The sequence below is a fragment of the Nipponia nippon genome, unplaced genomic scaffold, assembly GCF_047370975.1.
Source record: "Nipponia nippon isolate SJK-2023a ecotype South Korea unplaced genomic scaffold, ASM4737097v1 scaffold_1, whole genome shotgun sequence".
In the NCBI taxonomy this organism is placed as follows: Eukaryota; Metazoa; Chordata; class Aves; order Pelecaniformes; family Threskiornithidae; genus Nipponia; species Nipponia nippon.
In genome coordinates this window covers 91,009,866-91,035,134 of record NW_028262290.1, presented here as the reverse complement: position 1 = coordinate 91,035,134, position 25,269 = coordinate 91,009,866, and the positions used below count along the sequence as shown (strand labels likewise).

General features: G+C 40.5%; 1 protein-coding gene across 1 annotated transcript in view; it reads right to left on the bottom strand.

Annotated features, from left to right (window-relative positions):
- PHLPP1 (PH domain and leucine rich repeat protein phosphatase 1) overlaps positions 1–25,269 on the bottom strand; it is a 143,713-nt gene that overhangs the window by 25,870 nt on the left and 92,574 nt on the right. The window contains exons 4-10 of the mRNA XM_087761823.1: positions 22,010–22,176; positions 10,930–11,076; positions 10,159–10,389; positions 7,937–8,139; positions 6,247–6,307; positions 4,385–4,480; positions 615–770 (exon numbers count right to left, since the gene is read on the bottom strand). Of these exons, the coding sequence (XP_087617949.1) occupies positions 615–770; positions 4,385–4,480; positions 6,247–6,307; positions 7,937–8,139; positions 10,159–10,389; positions 10,930–11,076; positions 22,010–22,176 (1,061 nt within the window). The remainder of the gene's footprint in view (positions 1–614; positions 771–4,384; positions 4,481–6,246; positions 6,308–7,936; positions 8,140–10,158; positions 10,390–10,929; positions 11,077–22,009; positions 22,177–25,269) is intronic.

The window sequence follows — 25,269 nt, the reverse complement described above, 5'->3', positions numbered from 1 at the left end:
ACAGGGTATGCTCATACCCAGGAAAAAAGCTTATGAAGACTCTGAGACTAAAGAAACAGCAGCATAAAAATAAGAATCCAGAAAGCAGATCAAGTGGTGACACCAGCTAAATTAGGGACAAACATTTGAAAGGCATAAAAAATTCACAAAGCAAGGACAGGGGAATAACTGAGTTATTCTGACAGCCTTATGCACAGATTTTGTTTTGTTTGACAGGTATAAATAAGTTCCAGCCTCTGACTGAAGGGGAAAAAAAAAAAAAAAAAGCTTTCACACTCCATCAAACAAGCCTAAGAAATATATATTTAAAGAAACTGCCACTAACCCATCTCAGTGTATGTAGTAGAAAATAGCATGTGCTTCACTTTACAGCTAGATTTCAAGAAGTAGGTGTTCAGCAGGAGCTTGGTGGGGAAAAAGAAGCAACCATATAAGGCAGCAAAACCAGAATAAAAAGCATGTGTTTTGGTGAGCTGGGCAGACGTCTGTTCTTACCACACAAGGCTTGGCAACTTTCAAATTAGGGGAACCTCAGATTACCCTTTCAGCTAGGAAGTAACACACAAAGCAAGGTTCCTCACATGCAAGTCGAGATCAAATTTCTTTATACTTACCTGTCTGCTTTCAAAAGCAGGTTAGATGGCAGTTCAAGGAGCTGGTTGTGTTGCACATCCAGGACCTCCACCTGCGTTCGCTCGAGCCGATCTGGTAGCCTTCCTAACATGTTATGTCCTGCCAGCAGCTTACGCAAGCTACTATTGTAAAACAACCTTAGAGAAAAAAACATCAAAAATGAGGAAAATCCAAACCAAAGAGTTGCTTTGAGAATTTAGGTGCGATATCACAGTTCATTACAAGAAGGTGATTCAGCCAACTGATTAGCAGACACAGTATTAATTACGCACAGATCCAAGAACGTCTTCCCACTCTCCACCAACTTCTTAAAAAGGTTGTTCAGAGACAGGGAAGGAGCTTTAAGGATGATTCAGGAGTGAGAGTAGTGAGAAAGGGTTATCTTATTGCACTGTATAAAACATGAATATAGGAGCACGACAGCGAAGGACGTAATTGCTAACAATGGCTGCAGAAAACTGCACTCGTGGGATCCCCCTAGCTAATGGAAGAACTTCAGAAGTGTGGGTGAAATCGCCAGTCACCCCACAAACTTCATAGTGCTCTAGTCATCACGTGCTGACTCATAATCCAATGCAATTCCCCACCCCCCCATTTTCCTTTTCTGTTAATACCAGACTAACATAAAGCCTCCTTTCCAGTTCTACAGCGAATGAATTTATCTAATCGGCTTTACTTTCTTGAGCTTTTACAAGCGATAGATGACCTGGAGTCCCATACCCCTGCTCCATTTTTTGGGGGGCTGGGGGAGAAGGGGAAGGGGAGAAGAAGGCACCATAAGGAGACAAGAACAAACAGCTGTTTTGATCAAATAGTAAAGCAAAATTTGCACTATAAACAACGTAATAAGGAGGTTAAAATCTGCACCTAAAGACCTCAACAATGGAGGAACTCTCGATTTTGAACGGGAACCACTTTCAGCAAATTAAGAAAAAAAAAAAAAGATTATTCTTCATCTGCCACCTGTCTTACATCCCCGCTACTGTCCTGTTTAATCTGGCGAGCCTGTGCATCATGCTGACCTGTTTCAATCAAAGACTCTCAAATTACTCAGCATTAAAGCAAAAATCTTCTTCCCTCTGTTACAATGACCCCAATACACATAAAGAGCCTCCCCCTGCCCCCCCCCTCCCCCTACATCAGGTCATCGGATTATCGTGCCAAAATAATCAATGAAGTATGCTGAGTATTTTCCCCTTGACAGATACAGTCATACTCCGTATCTGTGCGCCAGTGTTAACAGTTATCTCAGTTGGCTGGATCGGCTGTGTTATGACCATGGATACAAGTCAACAGTCAGCTGTATCATTCCAGAAGGCTCAACACAAGGTGAAAAGACTTATCATACAGTGATAAGCATATCTGTTATGTTTTCATCATTTAACCGTTTTTGTTTCACTCCACTTTTACTTGAAAATCTCTCTCAGTTATGGATTTGCTTTTCTATTCTATTTCCTTTCCTAATCAAGACTGGCCAGTACCATCAACACCAAACATTACAGGAAAAAGCAGAATTGGTTGATGTCTACAAAATATTTATCACTTTGGGGGCTTTTTTTGATGGGTGGGGGCAGTGCCATTTTAAGATAAAAAAAGTTCAAATCATGGCAAAAACCTTAGCAATTAGCTTTTCCATGAAAATATATTTTGTAAACAATTCAGAAGAACTGAGTAAGTCTTTGGGGTTTTGTTTGTTTGTTTTCTCTTATTTTCCAGGTTACACAAGCACCAAAGGAACTGGGCTGCCTGAAGAGAGATTGAACCACCAGCATTTAACTAAGCAAGCTCCCGATGAGCCCAGGACACTTAGTCCTCAAGCTGGGTGGGGGACCAGGTGGCTGGGACTGCTCTTCCCTACTGGCACCTTTCCCACTTGCCCAGCTCCCACTGGAAGTTTCGATGGGATCAAAAAGTTCTGAGGGCAAGCACGCCACTCAGCATCTTCTGAGAAAACATGGTTTGGTGAAAGCATTCAACCTAAGACTAAGTACCCTTTTTGTTATTTTTCAGTACTTTTAAAGCAGGAATGGCTGCATTGTTCCCATTTTCTTTAATTGAGACAAACATTAGTACACAGTCCTCCATCTCAACTGCTTCAGCTCTTCGTCATCAAGAACTGTTTTTCTGATTCAAGAGGCAAACGCACATAGCATCAGCTGCAGTTTGTTTAGACTAGGTGCAACCTTCATGCTTCCAGGACACTGCTGGTCAGTCAAGGCTTGAACATTTGTGGTTAGAGTTGCAAGCATCCTCCTAGGTGAGTCCTGCTCACTCACTCCACAGGTTTTCAGAGTGCTATTCTATGCAGAAGGAAAAGCATACAGCAGTGCACATGAACACACTAACTGGGCACTAGTATTTGCCTAATACTTAACAGTAGGTCTATACGCCTGAGCCATTTGCATTTGAATCCAGACCCAAATTTCCCTAAAGTTTAACAGACATGCAAAGCCTGTGTTTTGAGCTGGGCCTTAAAACTGAGCTGACTTATTAGGAGCTAAGCTATCTAGACACATACTACAAAGAAGAGCTTTCAAAGATAAGCTGTTTCCTGGGGTTAATGATAAGATGGCAGGAGAGACAAGTGGGATGTTGACTGTACCTAATTTCAGCTAATCATTAATCTCCCAAAGATATCCGGTATGCCTTGATACTCCTTGCTGTTATGAAGTGCAAATGAAAGGCAAATGAACATTTGCTCCCCCCACCTTCTGAGTAGGCGCAGTTTCACTTTGTGTGAAAAAACAGAGATTAATAGTCTGCATGTTAGCCCGTTAGTTTGCTTGGTAAATCTCCTCACGTCCTTTTCTGCCCACATTTCTGAAATCTATTCTCTTTCCATTTATGACACTAAAACTGCCAGTTTACACCATATGGCACATTCATCTGACCCAGACAAAACTATCCTTTTTGGTTTCTGATGCTCTTCTGTGCTGTACAGCTCCGTAAGGAAAATATTTAATAGCTCATCATATACTAGCCGTCTACGATGTTCAATGGCTCTGCGCACCCCCACGCAATTTCACCCTTTGCGCCCAGCGTGTTCTCTCTTTCACAACATCTCTTTTGAAGCGTACAGAGCAGCCAAGAATGACAGCTCTCTTCTAGTGAGGTCAGGGACTTGAAAATTCTCAATACGAGCACCTGACCAGTATACTCAATTGGAACAGGTCTCTCTAGAAAAAACTAAGAAGAGCCATTCATTATTTAAACTCAACTCTTTTCCTTCCTGCTCACTTGCTTTCCTATCATTTGTATTCATCAATTTTAATTTAGACTCCTGGAAAAGAGATCATCTTTGTAGTGAAGGTGATTGCTCTACTTGCTTGATGAGGCTTTACCTTCACCTCTCAGCCCCTTTTTCACTCAAACAGGGCTGCGAACTGGAGTCTCCAGGCACCACTGAAACTAAGTTACAAGTTCTAGATCTCTAAACTGTCATGCAAAGTTATGGCTGTAAATATTTAATATTCAGTATTAAAAATGAAGGGCTTTCCTGCCTGAAAAGCCACATGAACAGCTTCAAAACTTCCACCTGGAGTTCAAAGGCACTGCTTTCTCTGCATGAAAGTAAAAGAAGAAAGGCTGGGTGGAAGCTTGAGGCATGACGACACCCCACAAGGTAAAAATAAAATCAAACAAAAGATAAAACAGGCCTGACAGTCACTGAAACAAGCTAAACACTGAATCAGCAATTATTTCTGAATTGCTTATCCTGTTCCACATTGTGCACCTGGTCTGCGAGACTCACCGGGCAGGCAGCTCACGTATCTGATTGTGGCCGACATCCAACACTTCCAGTTTCCTGCTGTCACATATCCACTCAGGCAGGTTTTCCAGGTGATTTCTATGAACAAAGAACACAAAGAGGTATAGGTAAATGATAATTGAGATGTAAAGACTATTAAGAATACAGCCTCAAGAGAGATACAGATACCTGCAGGAAATAAATCTGCTATATAATAGGTTCCTTATGAGATTTTATCACCCCTCCTTCTCTAAGGGCACGAACCAGCGCACTAAGGTCCTGAGTGAGGGGGCAAGAAAGCTAACAATATTATCTCCCTAGGCATGCAGCCACTAAGAAAATGGAAAAAGCTGCTTCCAACTTATCAGGGAAGAAGTATTAAGAGTATCAGAGTATCGAGGATGAAGAAGTCTCTCCGTGCAGAAGAAAATTTGTGAGATGCTCCTCAGAAAATATTCACACCCTACACAGTTGAAACACACCTCTTCCATCCCCCATAAATTCAATCCTGAAACCCACTCTACCACTCTTCATCTATCTCACTGAATAAAACAAAAGCTTATTTTTTGTGTGCGTATCTTTAAAGTCAAGCATTTTCCTTTTCTTGCATTTGTCTTCACAGAAACTAACCACTCTAAAAATTAAGTTCTCAGAGGTAAGTTTTTCCAAATATTGCACTGTAAACACGCAGCTAGGCACAGCGGGGCACCCATGTATCCTGCCTTAAAGACAAAAATTAGCAGCACAGAATACATGGAGGAGATTGCGTGCATGTGCATTCACATAACCACTACTTCAGTTAGCATACACAGATGCAAAACTGGGCATCAAATAATACTCAGGCACTCGCAGACTTGAAGTTCAGGCACAGGACCCTTACACAGCATGAACATAAAGCAAATGTTCATGCTCATTCATGTACTTGTATCCTATAGTTTATTCATGCAATAGCCTTTAACCAAAATATGTGATAGGAAATCAACCCCTCTTATCCTCAGATAGGTTCCTTTTCAATCTCAAACAGATTTCCCAAATTCCAAGCGAGTCAAGAAGCTAAAGACACCCTACCCATTTAGTTACAATGCCATCACTGAACTGAGGCACAAAAAGGGTTTTGTGATCAGAATCATGCATTCTGCACCAATTTCATTTACAGCTAAACGGAGAACACAGCTTTACAAAGAATGCTTTTCAATTGATCACACTTACTTAGCCACACCTATGTTACATTCAGGTGCCCAATGGGAGTAACTCACAGATGATGAAACTTTGAAGTTGTAAAAACAGTCCTCAAATTGTAAAACAAACTACAACACCCCCTTTTCAACTTCTTTCCTTATCCCACCTCCCTTGTTTACGAATGCATTCAAATGGCCACTGCAGACACCCCTGCAGCAGCCAGGGCTGCAGAGAACTACCATGAGCTGCAGGAGCTGCCGTACTGATGAGTTTCAATGAGTCTGATGAGTACCAAACCGTCACCTAGGCTGGGCTCGTGACACAGACATAACCAGTAAGGACCTTCTGTACATGTCTCATATTGGTGAACATTTGAGTCATCGTGTTGTATCTCTATAAGATAGGAAATCTTTAAATCAGGTAAACTTTTTTCCTTTAACTATAAAGGTACATTTTGCTTTTAGCACTAAAAAAAAAAAAAAGAAAAAGTAAATCTATAAAAAGGAAACAGGGAAGAATTGGCCAGTAGAAAAAAGCCCATCCTCTAACTCTGAAAATCAGTTTTCTCACATCTCAAGGTCCAGTCCCTGCCCCCACTCCCTCCCAGTAAAATACCAGTGAATGTCATTTTTCCATAAGCCTCATTGATGTATATTTTACAGGCCCAAGAAAAAAAACACACTTACCTAGAAATATCCATATAAGCCAGGCAATTAGGAACTGGATACACATCAAGGTGAACGAGTTCTAAGGGGAAAAATAAATAAAAACGAAAGTGGTGATAAAGATTTGCACTTAAATGGCTGTTCCATAGCAGTTACTTTAAGCAGCTAACACCCAGATATTTCAGAAAAAGTCAGTAACCTAAAAAAATGTCTGAGGATCTGGACCTTTGTGAACTGAGTTTTGTTTCTTTATTATGTACTTTTGCTATATGATGTTGTACTTGCTATGACAGACACTGCATAACTGATCAGAGAGGAGAAACTGGAGGGTTTCAAAAGTTTCATGGCAAATCCTCATTTTTCTATTTTTTGTCCCAGAGCTGTAACTTCACCTCTGCCACCCTCTGCCCAGAATAGTTAAGTCACAAACCTGTTCTACTTTTTTTCACTGGTCACTAATGGCACAGTCATGGAAGGGAGACTCCCCACTCTGGAAGAGCAAGCTACAGAATAACCCAGAGTCCTCCAGGTCACGGCAAGATCCAGAGTAATTTTCAACACATTACATGAGCCTTTGCATCCCTGTGGAGTTCCCGGTTCAGGCAGCCTTACAGACCTTTCATGGCGTCTCATCTACTGCTAGTAATGTTATATTTTGATTGCTTCAATAATATTTCATATTCTAAGGTTTTTAGGTAGCTAAAGCTTAGCATTAAGGTTGAAACAAAACCCACAGACATTTATTTAAGCCTACAGAAAGTCCACTGAAGTGAAAAACGTAACAAGCATCACGGTTCCTTTGGAAGATGAGACTAAAACAAGGTGGCTGAGGGCGCAAAGAGAAGATAGCCAGGAGGAACGGCAAGACCAAATAGGCAATTGATTGCAAGATACGGGCTGACTTGGCTTCTCAGCTCACATTGCACAGCACATGCTCAGATTGTTAACTTTTCTCGGCTACAAAGATCCTGGCATGAATACTTAATGAAGGCACAGGCTTGGATATCGTTAAGATGACAGCCTTTTAAAGGCAGGGCAGACTGTTCAGCAAATTCACAGCTCTTTGAGCTTGCATTTTGTTTATTCCAATACCAAGCTACTCCAAACAATAAAAATGGTGGTGAAAACTGAGTATTTTAAGTAATAGCAGCTTCCAGAGACAGATCAAACAAATCCTATTCATGGAACATAAGAGTTATTCAACTGGAAAATGCTGCATTATTTTTATGATTGAATACAAATGAAGTTACTCATTATAGATTTTGTAGCCTTCTGGCCAGAGTAAGCAGCTAGAGGTAGTAGCAAAAATATATATTGTTTGTCTCACAAACAGCCACTTGTTCAAACTTTCTCAGCTCTGGGGAAATGGAATAAATTCCCTATTTGCCTTGGTAAACAAACACATTAATACAACCCAAAGAACTGACGACTTAAAGAACCCTCCCTGCTGAGAGAGGAATTTCAGCCCAAATTTTAAGCTTTTCACAGTTTTGAAACCTCCAAATCAGTAGCCCAGTGTTATTTGAAAGTCACTTCTAAGCTCAGAATTGGCAGTAGCACGACACAGCACATGCGAAACCCTTTCACGCAAGGGTGATGTCAAGAGCCTCCTGATTACGTGCACCGCACTCTGTAAGCATCCCACAGAGAACCCGGTACGAAAAGCAGACATCAGATGACACCGCCACAGCTGCCCTGAACACGCACTTACCATTTGAGGAAGCGTACAGCGCTTTGAGAAAATATCCACTGATTTTGAGGGTTACCAGTTGATTCCGTTCACAGTGTAACACCTCGACATTGTTAAAAACTGTTGCATCCAGCTCCCCAAGTTTGTTGTCTCTGAGATCCAGTTGGGTCACATGATGCAGAAAATCTATTTCATCGGCCTCCAATCTCGTAATTGAATTCAATCTTGCAGACAAAAAAAGGAGATGAAGTGTAGTTACGTGGCAGGCTCCTGCTGACAAACCAATGCTCACTCAACAGTTGGTTGTGCTGGATTAAACTAGCGTGCCTTCAGGTTCTGATCAAGGTTGATTTTAAACATTTTCCCCTTTGTTATGGTATTTTAAAAGCCACATGGATGAGCTCTGTTGTTTTATCCATCATGACAAAGCAATGATGGCACCAAGTTCCTTTCTAAACTACTTTGAAAACTACTGATGAAAAGCTCTGCAAGAACGCAAGTGTTACTGTTATTGTGTCTATAAAAATAAAAAATGATCTGGCTGTTATTTGTGCCCAATAGTTTGGAAAAGAACAAAACCTCTACAGTTCCTGCTGGCCTATCCTGAGCATCTGCTGAAAAAGCCTGGCAGATACGAGTAACCTGCAGATATTGGAATCTCTTTACCTTATTTGAAAGGCCAAATTGGGATTTATGAATTCCCATATTTGCCTCTTGCTTTGCCATGTTCCACAGCAAGCAAATTCAGAGGCCTGAAAATGGGTGTTGAAAGAAAACACAGCAAAAACCCGAGACAAGTGGGTCTGTCAGATAAAGAGAACAGGTTTTATCACATCTTCACTGCAGTGCGTTGACACTGCCAATACTCAGCAACTTCCTCAGAAGTAACAACTGAAATAAGATTATCTATAACCCAGCAACGTTTGAGGCGGCAGCGCACTCCAAAGAGTTCAGTTTCAAATTCTCATCTCTGACCAGAACACTAAAACCAGTATAGTAACTTCTGTCGGCCCACTGAGCCTCCATAGCGAGGGTAAAACCTGCAGTTTGGTTGTTACTCTTGCTTTCAAAGGGTTGCCCTCTGTATAACAGTTGTGCTTTCAGAATAGCTACATTTTCCAATTAAAAGAAAATGGGTAATACGCTCCTTCAATACCACAGCCTACTTTTTTCTGTTTTCAATTTACAGGCAGTGCTTCCTTCTGATTTCACTGAAGCAAAGCACTTCACTGTGCAGCAAGTACAGCTTACAAACACATTCGGCATTTACTGTTCCAGGTAGCGTTACAGAGAGCCACTGTTCACTGCTCGGTGCAGAAAGGATGCAGCAGACAACGAGAGGGCTGGAACCGCACCGCTGGAACTCGCGGCCAGCCCAGCCACAGCATCCCTGCACTAAGGCCAGATTATTTATTTGCTTCTAACATACTTTCAAACACGCAGATGTATTATAACCCTACCATATACACTTCAGAATTCATCCATCTATTTTAGCTGTGTTTTTAACTTATGCTGGCCCTTCCTTGACTGCGAAGTCTAACAGCTACACAGCAGTATGGTACACAAAGTTTTAGCTTGAAGAGATTAATTTAACTAAATGGTTCTAAAATTCATCGTTATTTAGACCTCATGGTCCAGGCTCTGAATTGAGCCTTGCCCAGCTGATTGCAGAAGCTGGCTTCCCCAAAGGCCGTAAAAATAAAGAACCACCTTATACCAGAGCCACTTGTAATAAGGATCTGTTTAGACACTGCTGAGGGCATCAATAAAATAATGGTACTCATGGTGGACTAGGCTTTTTAACATATCAAGAAATATTAAAATATCTATTTTTGTCCTCTCACCTTCATTGCCCTTTTGTTCATCTCACGCATCTGTAATATTTCAGACAGAAGTTTTTTGAGTCAGGGACTGTCATTTATGTTACATTAACACTGCATCAACTAGAACTGCAGGAGTCACCAGTGTCCCAGGCTCCATTTTGTTTGGGTTTTTTTCGGTATAAATATTAATTTCCCCCACTGATTTTCCTATCTATTGAGCCCCCTAAGTGCTACCTCTTCCTCAAAGCAGAGTGCTAAGTCACAGCAAGTGCTGTGAGTTACAAAATACTGCCAGAAACATGATTCAATGAACTAACGCAACAGATTCATACCCAAGGGTATATTCCGACAGCCAAAGAGAAACCGTTTCAACACCAATAATTTAGACCCACTTATTTTTCCCCTTTTTCAAACACCTACCTTAGATCCACATGTTTAATATGAGGCATCCTTTTTAACACCTGTAAGTTCAGGGTATCCATGCAGTTTCCTGACATACAGAGCTTATCCATGGCGGTCAGCTTCTCCAGCACCCCTGGAATGTCGGTGAACTCGTTGAAGGACAGACTCACGTAGCTGAGTTGATGCATATGCTCCAATTCATCAGGAAGGGACTGGAGAAAGTTGCCATCCAGCAAAAATGTCTGCAAGCTATTAAAGGCAGGGGAGGGGACGAGACAGTGAAGAGAGTGAGTGTTAAACCACATTTCCTTCCTATAAAGACACCAATCTGCTGCAGTGAAATAATATACAAGAGAGCAGGAGAAAGAAAAACATTAAGGAATAATGCTTTAACATCTGCTACAGAAGATATCAAACAAATAATTAAAAGCCTTGCAACTATGAAATGCAGGCTGTGCTAGACAGTTGTATCGTATCTTCAAACATCTCCAGAACTGCGACTTGCGTGATGGCTGAAGCACATAAACAAGGGGGTTTAAAGATTATCTTCACCATGAAGGTGACCCTTGTGTCAAATATTGGGGGCTGGAAGAGCTTTAAGACACAAAGCGTGCTTCCCCTCCACCCGCAGCTCACAACTTCTTTCATACAGATCTACAAGCCAGTCTGCTCTCACAAAACCCAGTAGGTTTGAACTCGTTCTCATACCAAGATTATGTACAGAGACATGAAACTGCTTGCTGTCTATACCACCAGTCTGTGTACGTTAAGTTTTAAGAAAGTACTTGCTTGTGCATCTCGCCTACAACTGCTGGAACGCTTCTGAGGGCATTGCAGGACACGTTGAGTTCAGTCAGGGTTGGGATACTGCAGACTGCCAGTGGGAAATCTCCTAAATTATTATTGGAAAGGTTAAGGCTCTTCAACTTGGTGAATCTACAATGAGATAAGAAAAAAATAAAAAAAAAAAATAAAGGAGACAAATAAGTGGAGCATAAACCACACCACGTTGCCTTGCAGTAATTAATACAAGGTAAGTTTGGTTATGTAAATGCAAACCACGTGCATTTTCAGTCTATGTACTCAGAAGAACCAGGGAAACTACTAGACACTCAAGTTCAACACCACTTGCAAGAGTTCACTCATGTTAAGCTGGCACAGAGAAAACAGGCCCTCCTGAACAAACACGCTGAATTTTTTCCTATGAGCGTAACAAAGAACAAAGCCCTGGCCATCCTTACGATGTATGTCGTTTCTTCTGTAGCATCTCATCCTGTACTACAGCACTGCTATTTTTCTGAACACACTTCTGGCTAGTAAGACTACCCTAGTGACACTGGTTACAAGATGCAGGAAATTCTCAGCCTATTTGAACACCAAATTTTTGTGGTGCAGCTCAGCTCCATTCATGTGAGCAGCTAGTGCCTTTCAACCAAAAATTCTCATTAGAATAGACTGGTTTGAATACAACTGGGAAATCTGCTGAATTAAAGCAGAATTTAGCAAGACTTCTGTAGTGACAGAGGCAAATTCTTACGCTCTTGATTAAGTACGATGTCAAAGCTTGCACAGATTTCAAAATTTTGTCCTTGATGTGTCACGGAACTCTTAAAAGCCCCTTGGTTTATCACATCAGCCAATGAAGCAACTTGCATGTGCTTGCCTTACTAAAGATGACCAGGGACTGTTTGAACAAAAAACGCCAAGAAGGGGACAATCCAATTAGCCAGCCTGCATGTTCAGCAACATTATTATGGTTGCCTAACAACCACTGGGAGGTATGCCTGAAGGCAAGTAAAAGGATGAATGGAAAGATCTGTGTCAGATTCCGATAGATGGGAGGAAGTTTCTTTTCTGGCATGGTTTACACCAGGACATTTTATTTGGACTTCGTTTTCCCTCCGTTAAGGCTGAAGTCCTTTATTTGTGCGAGCAGGCTTTTACATAACAAGGCGATGGAAGCAGAACTGCACCTATGGATGCTGCTGTTCCACGTGAAAGTAATCTCCGACACCATGTGCCAGTGCATCCACAGCCTCCTCATCGGCCCAGCACATTCTTACCTCAAGGCACTTTGTCCTCCCCCAACCAGAAAACACAGACAGAAAACACATCAAGCATTAAAAAGGTTAAAAAATTTTAATGCCAAAAAACTCTTCGAAATCCTCAGCAGCTGAGGATGGTGGCACGCACCTTTAGCATTACCAAAATCAAACTAATGCCACTGACTAAAACTCAACATGAAAATGTAAGTAGTGCTTTCGTGTCGTATTTCAGTGGGGGTTGTAAGTGAAGTGTGGGTTTTACCCCAAAAGACAGGCTATAAATACATTTAAAGTTTACAAATACACTTAACATTTACAAAGGCTTGCAGCAAGCAAGGGAAGGCCATGCTCTCTATCGGTGTTTTGGTGCAAAGGTGGCAGAAGAAAAAAAAATGGAAAAATCATGGCCAGAGTTATCACAGATTTTGAGCACCCCGTGCCATGCTGAAGGCAGAAGAAGTTTGGAACAGAGTTAGAGAGAGATTAAATGAAATCTTGCAATCAGATTACTGCCGCAGGGAAAAAAATGCTACCGTGCAGAAACAGTGACTAACGTATCTCTAGAGGGAGAACGGTAAAATAAAAATGAGGCTAGGGTAAGCTAGCTGATGTTAATGAGGGCTGCTAGCCAGAAAAAAAAAAGGCACATTTTAAACACTACACCTTCCTAATTCCTCTGTTTTGAGAGAAAGGGCTTAGAAATCTTGAACCTAGCACTGAAACCCGCAATCCTGCATTTATCTTGAAGGTAACTGTAGATTTAGGCCACAGATATACTGCCTCGAAATTTGGGGTGATTCTGTGGTCGAACAGCTGTCCCACATCTTCCTCAAAGTCAACTGCAAATACAAACAAGAGTGCTCTAAGTAGCAGACTCGGGGGCCTTTAGAAATTACATTTTTTCTTCCCCTGTATTTAGGTAAGTGCAAAAAATAGTAGTGAATACAGGAAGGTTAAGTCAAAATAACTAAGCTGCTGGAGAAACATCAAAATGCAACCATTTCAATTTTCAAGTCAACCATGAGAAAAGAATTAACTCATTTAATAATCAACACTGAGGCTACAGCCTTTACTTGTGCCGCTCTGGAGTGTCAGAAGAACAGTCTCACACCTTTCGCCCACTAAACAAGTGAAAACTACAGTCTACTAGAAGACCCCAAATACAATCTGGAGATAAAATTACAGAAGATCAAGCTAATGCACAGAGGAAAGGGGATTGGGACGGGGGGGGGTGGTGGTGAAGGAAGCTAAGAAATACATTAACTAACTCCAATGCAGTGCTCAGCTTCAAGCTTTTTCTGCACACGTTCTTGTGCATAATTGTCCTAGGTCAAGGGGGGGGGGGAATCAACACCCCCCCCGCAATGTATCAGGATTACTTCTCTACTACCCTAATGTGTGTTTTAATGTGTGTTTATTAAGGGTCTTCTGTGAGTAATCTAATTACTGAGGACATGAACTGAACTGGTTAACAAGTCTATATAGGATGTAAGGGAGGGTGAGTAGTATTGGATATACTCCTAAAGAAGCCAAAAATGCACATATAAGTGTATGTCAAATAATTCACAAAGGAGAGTTCATTGTTGAATCGCATTTAAAGAAAAGCTGAAAGACAGACACCATAAGCTTAGTTAAAGTTATGTGATTAATTTAAGACAACTGGCAGGAAAGAGGAATTTTCTTCCTCCTTTGTAAACATGTTCATTTACAAAATGCTAAAGTTGCATTTCTCCTCATGGAGCACTGTCAAGTCCAGAACATTACTAAGCCAAACTAGCAGGCATTCACTCAAAATTAAGACCTAAGTCTACCTCTCTTCTTCAGCCACTCACTTCCCACTATCCACATCGCAAATGGGTGGTGCACTTCCATTACGGAGCACTGCCATGCTGCACATTTAAAATGCTAAATTGTTTATAGCGCTTCTTATACCTACATAGGTTTACAGTCAGTAGCACTTGTAGCATCATCAATATAAATAAGGTAGGAGAGAAGCATTTCACAGACTCAAGTTTTCTGTTGCTGCTGAGTTTGCACAGTGTCAGGCTTTAAATAGATATTACAGAGCAACATCTTTGCTGTTCTCTCACACCCGAATCTTTACTCCTACCAGCAGCAGGGGCACACATCGATGCTGCCCCCATGGCATTGCTGGAAAGAAGAAAAGGCACAACATCGCTTGTTTGAGGCATGACAGTGTAATAACCTCATATCAAGTCCATACATATGCTTCCCTTCCTCTTCCCCCTCCTTCCCTGGTTCTAGACTTTGTTAAAAGAGAGTCAACCTGAAGAACAGCATCTATCAACACACTATGTTCAGTTAGCTTACTAAGCTTTCTGCTGTAATGACAAATATATAAACACTCACTTCTCTGACCAAAAATAGTCCTACTTTAAGCTAGAGCAAAATGTTGAATGTCAACCCTTGAGTTTAAACATGCAATATGACTGAACACTAATTGCCATAATTGAGCCAAAAAAATGCCCACTTACTTAATCCTGAAGCTGCCACTTCAGGAGTGGTTTTAGTTTGACATACACAAAATGAGGAGAGGGGCTAACAAGAGAAGTTTGTATCAAGGCAAGGCAATGAACTGACGTGCTAATTTCAAATTCAGATCTACCCGATGTGCGCAGCAGAGGAATTTCCATTACGCAGTACGGCATTTGTGTTCCACTATGTTGGGGGGGGCGGGGGGGAATAGTATATTCGAACTGGCCGTACGCCGTCATTGAAATGCAGCCATAACACTCATCTGACAAAACCAGTCTTGCCGCACTCTTACCAAAAGCACTTAAAAAGCAGTATTTTAGTACACCCAAAACGGAAGACATGGCTTAATAAGGGACTCAGCTTAAGGAAAACAATCACTTTCCCAATACTGTCTCCAGTATTTGGGCCTTATCATGACTATGCTGTGGTTGCAGTTGAATACCATCATGTCAAGCAGCAGCACAACTCTCCCTCAGCTCCAGCACCATTTCCGAGCAGATCGATGCACTGTGGCAAGTGTTAGAACTGAACTACAACTTGCCACCTTCATGAACGCCTGCGACTTTGGCCACTAACTTAATCCTGAAGAGAATTTCCATATAAACCTGACGCACCAATTCCCTCCTTGGAAATCAACGGTCCAATTTAAAGCCTTTTTGCAGTTACGTCAGATTCGCCCATCCATAGCCTTATTGCCTAAGGGAGCAGCTAGCCTAGCGCCAGAAATAGTCATAGCATTTCCTTTCCCAGAAAGGTGTCGTCGTAGAACCCTTCAATTAGTTAGACAATTAAAATGAACTATTCCAGCCCTCTTGCCCTGGTAAATTTGTCGAGACAGCTGAATAGAGGTAGACTGTTTCTGCAACAGCTAGGGAGGTTCACTCGGATGCTGCAGGTGAAGGCTTTGCCTAACTGAGGTCAATAGAAGCCCTCCCCAGTTTGGGCACAGAAGAGTTTTCAATAGATAATATAGAGAGGAGGAAGGAGGAGCTCTGCTGGTGTTTTCCACTCCGTTTCTCTGGACAAGACTCCTGTTCATCCAGAAACCTAGCCCACGTCACACCGCACAAAACCAGATGGAGTAAAGTAATGTCAGGAAAGAGGGTCACTCAGTTTGAGGGCAAAGATTGATTCTGGTCAAGTCGGAAGAAACTTGAACAAATTCACCCATGAATTATCTATTTCTCCACTAGCTGAATGAATAAATGAAAACATAGTTTTATCTGAATTTGTATTTCCTTCCTCCTTCTTTAAACCCCATGGGGGAAAAAGAAAGAAAGAAAAAAGCAGATGGATAGCTGCAATTTTGCTATCTACACTACCCTTTATGTCAACACACCAGAAACAGTCATCCTGGTATTTCTCTCTTCTACTTGCATTTAAAACTATAAAAGGCACGACAATTCTGGCATACAGACTTGAGTCTATATGCCAAAATTAATTGGTAGATTGTATTTAAAAAAAAAAAAAAAAAGAAATGAAAAAAGACTGCACTGAACAAAAAGGAATAACCTTAAATCTAGGCAGTTATTTTTCAAAATATACAAATAATCACAGACATTAAGTTAAATTCAGACTACCTCCAAGCTTAAGACAACAGTAAAGCTTTTATTCTATTACATAGTTGGTAAGAAGACCATAAAGACAAGAAAAACAAAATATATGCATTGTTAGTGGAAATAATCTGAACCTACATAACTGTATTTTGCAGTTCTCAATTTCTGCACATACCTAGCACACGCTGCTTCATTAGGGGGAAAAAGACTATCCTCAGAGGAAGAACAAAATTCCTAGGAAAAAAAGTGAAAATATATTCTCCTTCTCTATATTGGAAATTTATATTTGAAATACAAAAGCATTAGCTAGGGATGGGCTTCCAAACTGAAGCATGTTTAAAGGCATGAAAAGAAAACCTTTACTTTACTTTGGAAGCCACATCAGAAAGCAACAGACAAGTAAATTGGAGTAGGCTGATATGCAATAACTGGATTCCATAAACATGTTCACTACTTTTTGAAGCATTATTTGGAAGGGATACTGCTGTACTTAGCCTAATAGTTCCACTAAACTGAATCCAATTAACAACTGCAATTTCTACTTTTAGACTACACTATTTTTGCAAATGCTATTTTATAGCATATTTCTTAGTACCATCTATTTTTCTCCTACCACTATTAAGGAGTTCACTGTTCCAATTTAAACAATCCAAAAAAATCCAACGTGTTTCAGGCATTAAACCAATTTTGCAATCTTCCCCACTTAGTCACTTTGTAGCGACTTGATTTGGCAACTTATTTTTCTTTCATCAAATGTCACTGATTTTTGCCAAGTATTCACATGAGGGACACTTTCTTGAGTTTGGAAAGGTACACAGAAGCTATGTAGAACACAAACAGTCATGAAGATTCAAAAAGATGCACTAACAAAACCAAACTCTTCCTTCAATGTATTTACAAGCTGAATAAAACAAAAGCACTGAAGTTACATAAACAACATATTCCAACCTTCAGTCTTGGGCTTCAAGTGAAAGAAACTTGTACAAAAGTAAGGTGCCCTGGCTCCGAGACCATCAGAGCGTGAGAGAAAGCTGCCAGCATCTTCCCACACCGTGGAGCATGCAATGGTACTCCAATCCTTGCGGTAGTACGCTCCCCACGTTAGCTGGATTCATTTAAATAGCGTCAATAAATGTGTGCATTTAAAAGCAAATTCCTCTTCAGAAGAACATCCAAAAAAACCAAACCAAAACAAACCCCCAAAACCAACCAAAAAAAAAAAAATCCCCAAAAAAGGAGAAAGCTCAAATCTTCTCCAGTGCATCTACTGACAGGCGCCGCAAGGCACTGCTAAGGGGCAAGATGTACATTTGCCACATCCATCCAACTTTCTTCGCTAACCTCAGTTTCATACACTTAAAGCAATAATCACAAGGAGCACTTCAATGCACTTTGAGAACAACCAAATGGCAGGCTGGAGACTTTCTTCCCTGCTCTTCAATCTCTAGGGACATGCTAGGATCAAACTACACCTCACCCTGACTTCACACCAGTTGGGTCGCTAATACTCTTCACCCCTCGCTATCTGGGAACCTAAGTGTTCTCTGAGCAATGACTGCATTTTGAATTACCTACTTACTGCACGATGGGTTGGTAAGGAGAGTTTAGCTTGAGGACCTCCCCCAGTTCTGGGTTTTCAGATAAAAACAGCTATCCTATAGTTGGAAGTAGCAAGGGATTTCAGAAACACTTGCATCAATATCTCAGAGTCCTCTAGCCTTCTCATACCCTACAGATACTACCTCAAGTTACTGCCACTAGCCCAGAAGAGTTTCAGCTGAGATGCCTGAGAAGACAGTTGATTTCTAAAGAAGCTCTGGGAGAGAAAAGATACCAATGGATCTTAAGATAAAAATCCATATGATCACTGTTAATAATTAACAAACAACCGCAGTAACAACTTGTTCTTCAGCTAAAAATTGGCAAGCATCATTTTGTTTATCGTTAAAACAAACTTTGTGGCTTATTACATCCCCCCTTTCTTTCTTTGTCCTTTCTTTTTCAAATCTGCAACAGGCTTATATTAAAAATCCACATACTGACAACTTTTCAACATTAACAAGCAAACAGTATTCTTCATGCCAACAGTTTTTTCCAACAGCACTGACTGAAACAATTACATATAAATATAAAGCGTGCTTAGCCCAGTGAAGCAGAGCAACCGTGAATAAAGACTATGGTTTATTCATTTGCTTCAAACCTAGAGCAATAGTACTCTGCAAAACTAGTAAGCCTGAACTGTTGTTTGCGTTTCAGAACAAGAGCTGTGAAGTTGCATTGTAGATAAGGAGAAAGTGAGGTTTGGGAACACAGTATACATATAATACATACAAATCTCGACTTTATGGTTTAAAAAAAAATAAAAATAAAAAAAAAAATCAACCAACGTTAAGAGTGTAAGCAATAAAATTTGTGACAACTTAAGACAACAGAATGTCTTCCATCGCTCCATTTGTAGTATACAGGAACTAAAACACCAAGGGGTTTAAGGCAAATTCTGACTCGATGGGGATATTATCACAAGGTGTCAGCCTCTTCTAATACAGCAACAGCTGGGCAATCTTTCAACTGGGGAATCTCCTCTCCCCCCCAAAAGAAAAACACCCTTTCCTATCATTTTAAAAAAGGTACTATAAGGGAGAACAAGTACAAACATTTGCTGTGTTTTTCTCAACAGAGATGAATTTTTGGACTGCCTACTTTCATACGTAGTATGAAATACGTATTCCCTGGTAAGTAGGAAAAAAATACAGGTAGCTGTATATACCTTTCAACATTCAGACAGTTCAGTTATAGAAGTTCACAGCTGCAGAGTACCTACAGCGACAGAACTTAAGAGTGGGCAGTAAAGCAAGTGGAATTGTAGCTACTAGGGGAAAAAAGTGCATCTACACTTCACATGCTACCAGCAAGTTAGTTCCCGAGATGGAGATTTTTCACTTATGCCAACTGCTGAGCAGGACTAAATATTTTATTCAGAAATGCAATAAATGACATTATTTTAGCAACTGAAAGAAGTAACTGCATAAGCAAAAGTCGTAATTCTGTTTTTTCCCCAATCCATTCCTGACTGTACCTGCCAAGTCAGGGCATATGTCAGCATCTCATTACTATGACCTAGCTGCTTCTAAGCCTGCTCAGTGGGTAGCTGAAAAGTTGGTATTTTCTTCTGTCTTTGGTATACCTCTTGATTTGAAATACAGCATTCATAAGCATTTGTTAAATTACCACCTAAAGTGATTTATTAAGAGGAACAGCTAGCACCAAGAGCTGCTTATAGCAAGACAAATTTTCCTAGACTGCCTTGCTAACCAGATTTTAATTGAAAATTGTACCAGAAGAGTAGATATATAAATGCCAATGCATTTTGTTCACAACATCCAAGCACATGGTTATTTTGGAGCCTTAAATACTTCTGGGCTTGATTCACTGGTGCTGTGCCCTGTGTGTGGCTGCAATTTAGCAATTGAGAATTTGGTATAAAAGCCAACAGTACCAAATGAGAACAGCAGAGATTTTGTACTTGCTTTGCAGTGGTTTGAAAGAACATGGGCAAACAAAAAAAAAAAAGACTTTTGGCTTATCCAGTCAAGTTTTACCTTGTGTAACCCCCCCAAAAGATCTGAAAATGGTTTTATGAAATTGGATTAAGAAGAAAAAAAAAAGGTCACACAAATTAACAACTTGTGTTCCCACGAATGACTGAGCTTCCCTTACTTTGCACATGCTTTCACACTGGGATTCACTAATCATTTCAAAAAGATATGGTGTTCCCTTCTTGCTAGATATTTGTGTATTTACTCACTACAGAAAAGCAGACTTACAGTAGCAGTCGAGCTGGCTCAAAGCTCTTTGGCAGCACAAGCAAAACTCGAGTTTTCCCACCCTAAAGAGAAGCTGGGACTCTGTTTCTTAGGGCTGAAAGCAGCATGGCTTGGTAGAGCACGCCAGGGCCAGGCTTGTGCTTTTGCTGCTGGTGGGAGGCAAAAGATAACGGACGGGGCACTGCTGCTCTTACCCCTCAGCAGTAACTGCTGCTCACACAGCAATGGGAGCAGCAGCAGCTTCCAGCTACGCGCTGCCTGGGTGATGTCACCTGCGCTGGATGAAGATAAGGCTGGAGGACATCAGCAGCAGCAGAGGGAAGGTCAGCGCCAAGGGGCTGGAGTTCATGAGACGCTGGCTCTGATCCACTGAAACAGTGCCGTGTAACCTTCCTAATCATTCTTTTTTCTTTTTTTCCCCCTCCAGAAGTTCACAGACCTTCCCGTGCCGTCTTGGCAAGATCAAAGCAACAGAGGCAGACTATCATTCACTGACAGAATAGGACCGGCTCTCAGAAGAACGAGACACTTCATCAGTTTTTCACCACCTCAGGTATATGCCACTTCTCCAGATTTTCCTGATGCAGAATCTCAGAAAACAGGAGAGTTTTACTTGGTCACCCAAACTCTTTCACTCTTGCACATTCAGACCCACATTAGTGAGAAAAATTTTAACAGTTTATTAACTTTCAGCAAGACTCTTCAGCTGTTCCTACAACGGCAGCACCAAGAGAACATTAAACAGACAATGAACATTGCCCATCACATTATTTATTAATGCTTTCAAATTCCTGACTACCTATATGTAAATGGACAAAATATAATCAAGTATCTCCTGTACACTTTCTGATATTTAAAAAGGGAAAATTGTTAAGAATTCTTTAAAATAAAGACATTCATTATCTGTCCATGTTCATCACCTAACTTATGCTGAAATTCCACTTGCTAACAGGAGACTTATACTGACATTCATAGAACATTTAATCCAGTATTCCTCTCCAGACTGTGTTCATGAGCTCTTGGAATCTACTGCCTGCTTTGTTTGCGAAGCAGACCTGCTGGGTTCATTCATCTTCCATTATGCCAAATTTTTTGTTTTTCCAGAATGAAATTGAAATTATATAAAAATACAACAGCCCGCATAATCCATCTTGTGTTTTTCAGTTGTTTTTCAAAGAGGAAGGGATTTAGAAATGTGGTTTAAAACATTTCATTTGAACAGGACCATCCACAAATATAATCCTGAGGTACTCTGCAATTCAGTTACCACTGAAATTAAAATCACAGTTTTATATTCAGCATGGAAACATTAATCTTTCTGAATACAGAAAGCCTGCTGATTCCACAGTTCTGGGACACATACATTAAATCATTCAGATCACCCATCGTGCTGCTGTCTACCCATTTGTTACATTCTCAGATGAGCTGCAGTGGAAAGAACAACTGGAAGGTCACAGTTACTAGGAAAGAAGAATTAGCGTTGAGCAGAGTAGAAAGAAGTCAGGAATCAGACTGAATTTATTAAATCAGGGATTTCTTTGCTTGGGGGCTAACAAAAACCTTCTAAGTAAAGTCACATGCAGTACTGTTCCTACCTAGAATGCATCCCTTTGATGGGCAGCTCACCAACTCACGTGAGTCAAAGACTGAAGAAACACAGTGCGGTCTCAGTAGGTAGATAAAAACAACGCATTCTGAAAACTGCATTTTGGATTGAAAATAGCCTTCTATTCGGTTAACTCTGTGTGTTAGAAAGAGACTAGCTTTCACCAAGTTTCTTACGAAAGCTAGTCTGTTTCTAACACACAGAGTTAACCAATTTCTGAAGCGTTACAGCCAGGCCAATCCTCCACAAGAGGAGGTAGTAATTTTTTAGGAAAGTTCCTGCAGACCAGTGGTCACTTGGCTCCAAGGGCAGAGGAAGACCAGTAGAACCATATCACTTTACCTTTGTAATTCACTAAGCGCTCTATTTGTGGATGGGCTGGGGTTTAGCCTCAGGAAGTTCTGCTTTAAATTGAGATGAGTGAGGTCTTGGCTATAAAACAGGTTGGCAGGCAGGTGCTCCAGGCTGCAGCATGAAAGATCCACTGAGCTTATGCGTTGTGATGCAACCTGGAAGTCAAGAGGTACACCAATATGTTAATACTGTAATAAAACAAGAACATTTCCTTCACCCCTACTAGCACAAGATAAACTGTTTTTAAGCACAGCAGAAGTCAGCATCAGCATATATAGCTGATCTAACACAGTTTACATCATTGCTGCAAGTTACGCCACAATCTCTTGCTTTGCCTCAGTGCTAAAACCAGGTCCACAGATAGCAGGGGGAAAAGTGCAAAGGTTTGCCAAACTAGTAAGTGAAACAGATTCATCTTCATCAATGAAGTTACACGATACTCTACAACCAGAAAAAAAGATAAGAGATTTGACATAGACTTTAGTTTAATCCTTTAGTTAGCAAGTAACAGCAGCAAAACCATAGCACAGAAGTCTTCTATATTGCTGCGTGACTGGTCAGTATGCCAGTATATAAGTGAATGGAGGCAAGGGGGTAACAGTCATCATCACCCTATTCAAGGGTCAAAAGCAGGTACTAAATGGCAGAAGAAAGAGTTATCCCATTTATATTTTACTGGAGAAAAAAAAAAATCACAGCAGCAAAGCACTGAGCACTCAATGAATTAGAAAACTGTTCAAGAATGATAAAAATGCGACAAAAAGAAAAGTGAGGTTTGGGGGTTTAACACGGTTTTCTAGAAAGGGGAAGGTAAACCAAACACAGTCTGTAGGGGCTAATGAAAACATACCACCTAGCACTACATATAGCTAGCATCATTCCACAGAGACCTATAGCCAACAAATCCAAGGAACAGCAACTCTGCCCCTTACCAAATCTCTAGGATACAGCTGCGTAAACTACATCCTGCTGCTTTACTTATTTACTAGTCTTTATTTTAAAAAAAAAAAAAAAAAAAGGCAAAACCAACACTGCAATGTAGAATTTTTATATTTTCTGTCCAATACTAATAAAAATATCCTTTCCTGAAGTAGAGTCACAGAGCTTAGCTACATGACAAAGCACTAGCACACAGCAGTACAAGGCAGTGAGGACGGTGGGCAAGGAGGAGGGTCAAATGCTAGAAGGATGAGAGGTGTTGTTGGAGCAGGTATGGCTTAGATCAAAGGAGGAGAAGCAAACAACTTCACCACCAGTTTAGACTTCTGGGACTGCACAGACAGTGCTCAAACAAAGAGTTACATGTTCTGTCAGGGGCTCACTGCAAGAGAAGCTGTCATTTCGTTTTGTCATTGGCACTTTTACTGGCCTCCCATTCTGGAAGTACAAACATCATGTCTAAGGGACAAGAAGAGAAAAAACCCAACGACTCATAATCAGTGCCCAGTGAGAGCCTGTAAGAGCTTCTGAACTCCGATGAAGGAGACGCCACCCAACCTTCTGGGCAGAGATGCAGCCCTTGCCATCAAGTACCCTGAACCTAGAGACATCATGTTTTGCTGGCGTAAGTGAAGTAGCTTGCCACTGAAAGGAAGGCCAAGGAGTTTTTTCTTCCTTTTTTTCCTCTCCAGTGCAAGCTACACAGGCCTCAGGATAAGCGATCTCTATTATAAACACACCGCCATAAGCTTTGAGAGGAACAGACGGTGCGGTGTTTTTCTCTAATGTGACCGTTAATAATCCAGTCCTCCCACATCCATTAAAATGCTCGAATTTGTTACTCAACTAGTTCAGTCCTTTTGTTACTGTAGCTACTATTTTTCTTCCCCTTGTAGTATTAGACAAAAATTATTCATAGGCTATTCTAAGCATTCACTTCTGAAAGCCAGGTATTCAGTCTATTTATGGTGCCAGAGTCTGCCTGGTATGGGTACAGTTCTCATCACACTGAAAACACAAGAAATGAAAAAGCGCTGACACCCGTTAAATTAAAAAGGAGAATGTGTAATTTCAGGTGTAATGGTTACATACACTGTTGCCTCAACTACTCGTTTGGAATGTGATATGAACAGTAATAAGCAACCCAGCAGTGCTTAGCAAGGCATGTCATGCTAAAAATATCTGAAGTACCAGAACCGGTAACTCTGAGTGTGAGCTGTGATAAAGTAACCAAACAAATCCAAATTCTACTCTCGTCTCAAAAAGGATGCAAATCCTTTCTTAAAATCATCAAGCCCTTAAAAAAAATCTAGTTAAAAGTAATTTTGTTTTTACAAGTTGTATGTTCTGGTCATTTTTTGTTTGCTTGTTTTTTTTTAAAGGAATCACTTTGTTATACCAAGAATTTCACGCAATTGACATATATTCAACGATGCCTCTACCACAGCGATAACTGTAAAAGTTAAAACCACATTTTATAAGGCGTTAGTTCTGGAATCAACTATAATTTTATTGAAGTCTTTTTTTGTTAGCAAAACAGTACTCTAAGAATTAACTTCTGAATTGTTACAAGGAATACTCATATAAACAAACACAGTTACTCTCACAGGCAGGGATAAAGACTTTTCTCTTTTCATTGCTCAATACTGTTCTGTAACAAATTCCTAGAGAATAGAGGAACAAGATGAAAAACAAAGAGTGACAAAGGAGAACAACATCTTAACAATACTTTCTTTGGTTCACCAGAAACTTTCATCAGTTATTTTGGAGTGTTGAAATTCTGAAACGATATTGTTCTCAAATCGAAAAATAAAGGGATATTTCAATCTTGCAATCGTCTTCAATTGACTTAAATGCCATAAGACTGTGCATGTGTGTGTTTGCTATTGTTTATTAAGAGCAAAGCATTTTTCTGAAAGATGATACAGGTTTTAGTAAAGCATTGGGTTTCCTTGACTCACTGTGGGGAATCACTGCAGAGATATGCTGATAAAAAAGGGTAAGAAAACGCTGACTAGAATATCCCTTGTAGTCAAAGAATAAAAAGCATCTGAAAGAAGGGACATTACCTGCAGAAAGTAGGGTTTCCACTAGAATTAAAAAAAAAAAAAAAAAGCTATTCCACTGTATATGAAGTATATAAATACCCCAACAAGTTACTGGGCTAGGTTCAACAGACCTGTGCTCCAATAAAAACACAGAAGAGTCAGTGTGGTAGCAATGCTAGAGGGAAAGGCTTTCTAGATACACGTGGAACCCACATCAAGTGCTCATTATGGCTTATTTGGTGTTTTCTTTTGGAAAACTTA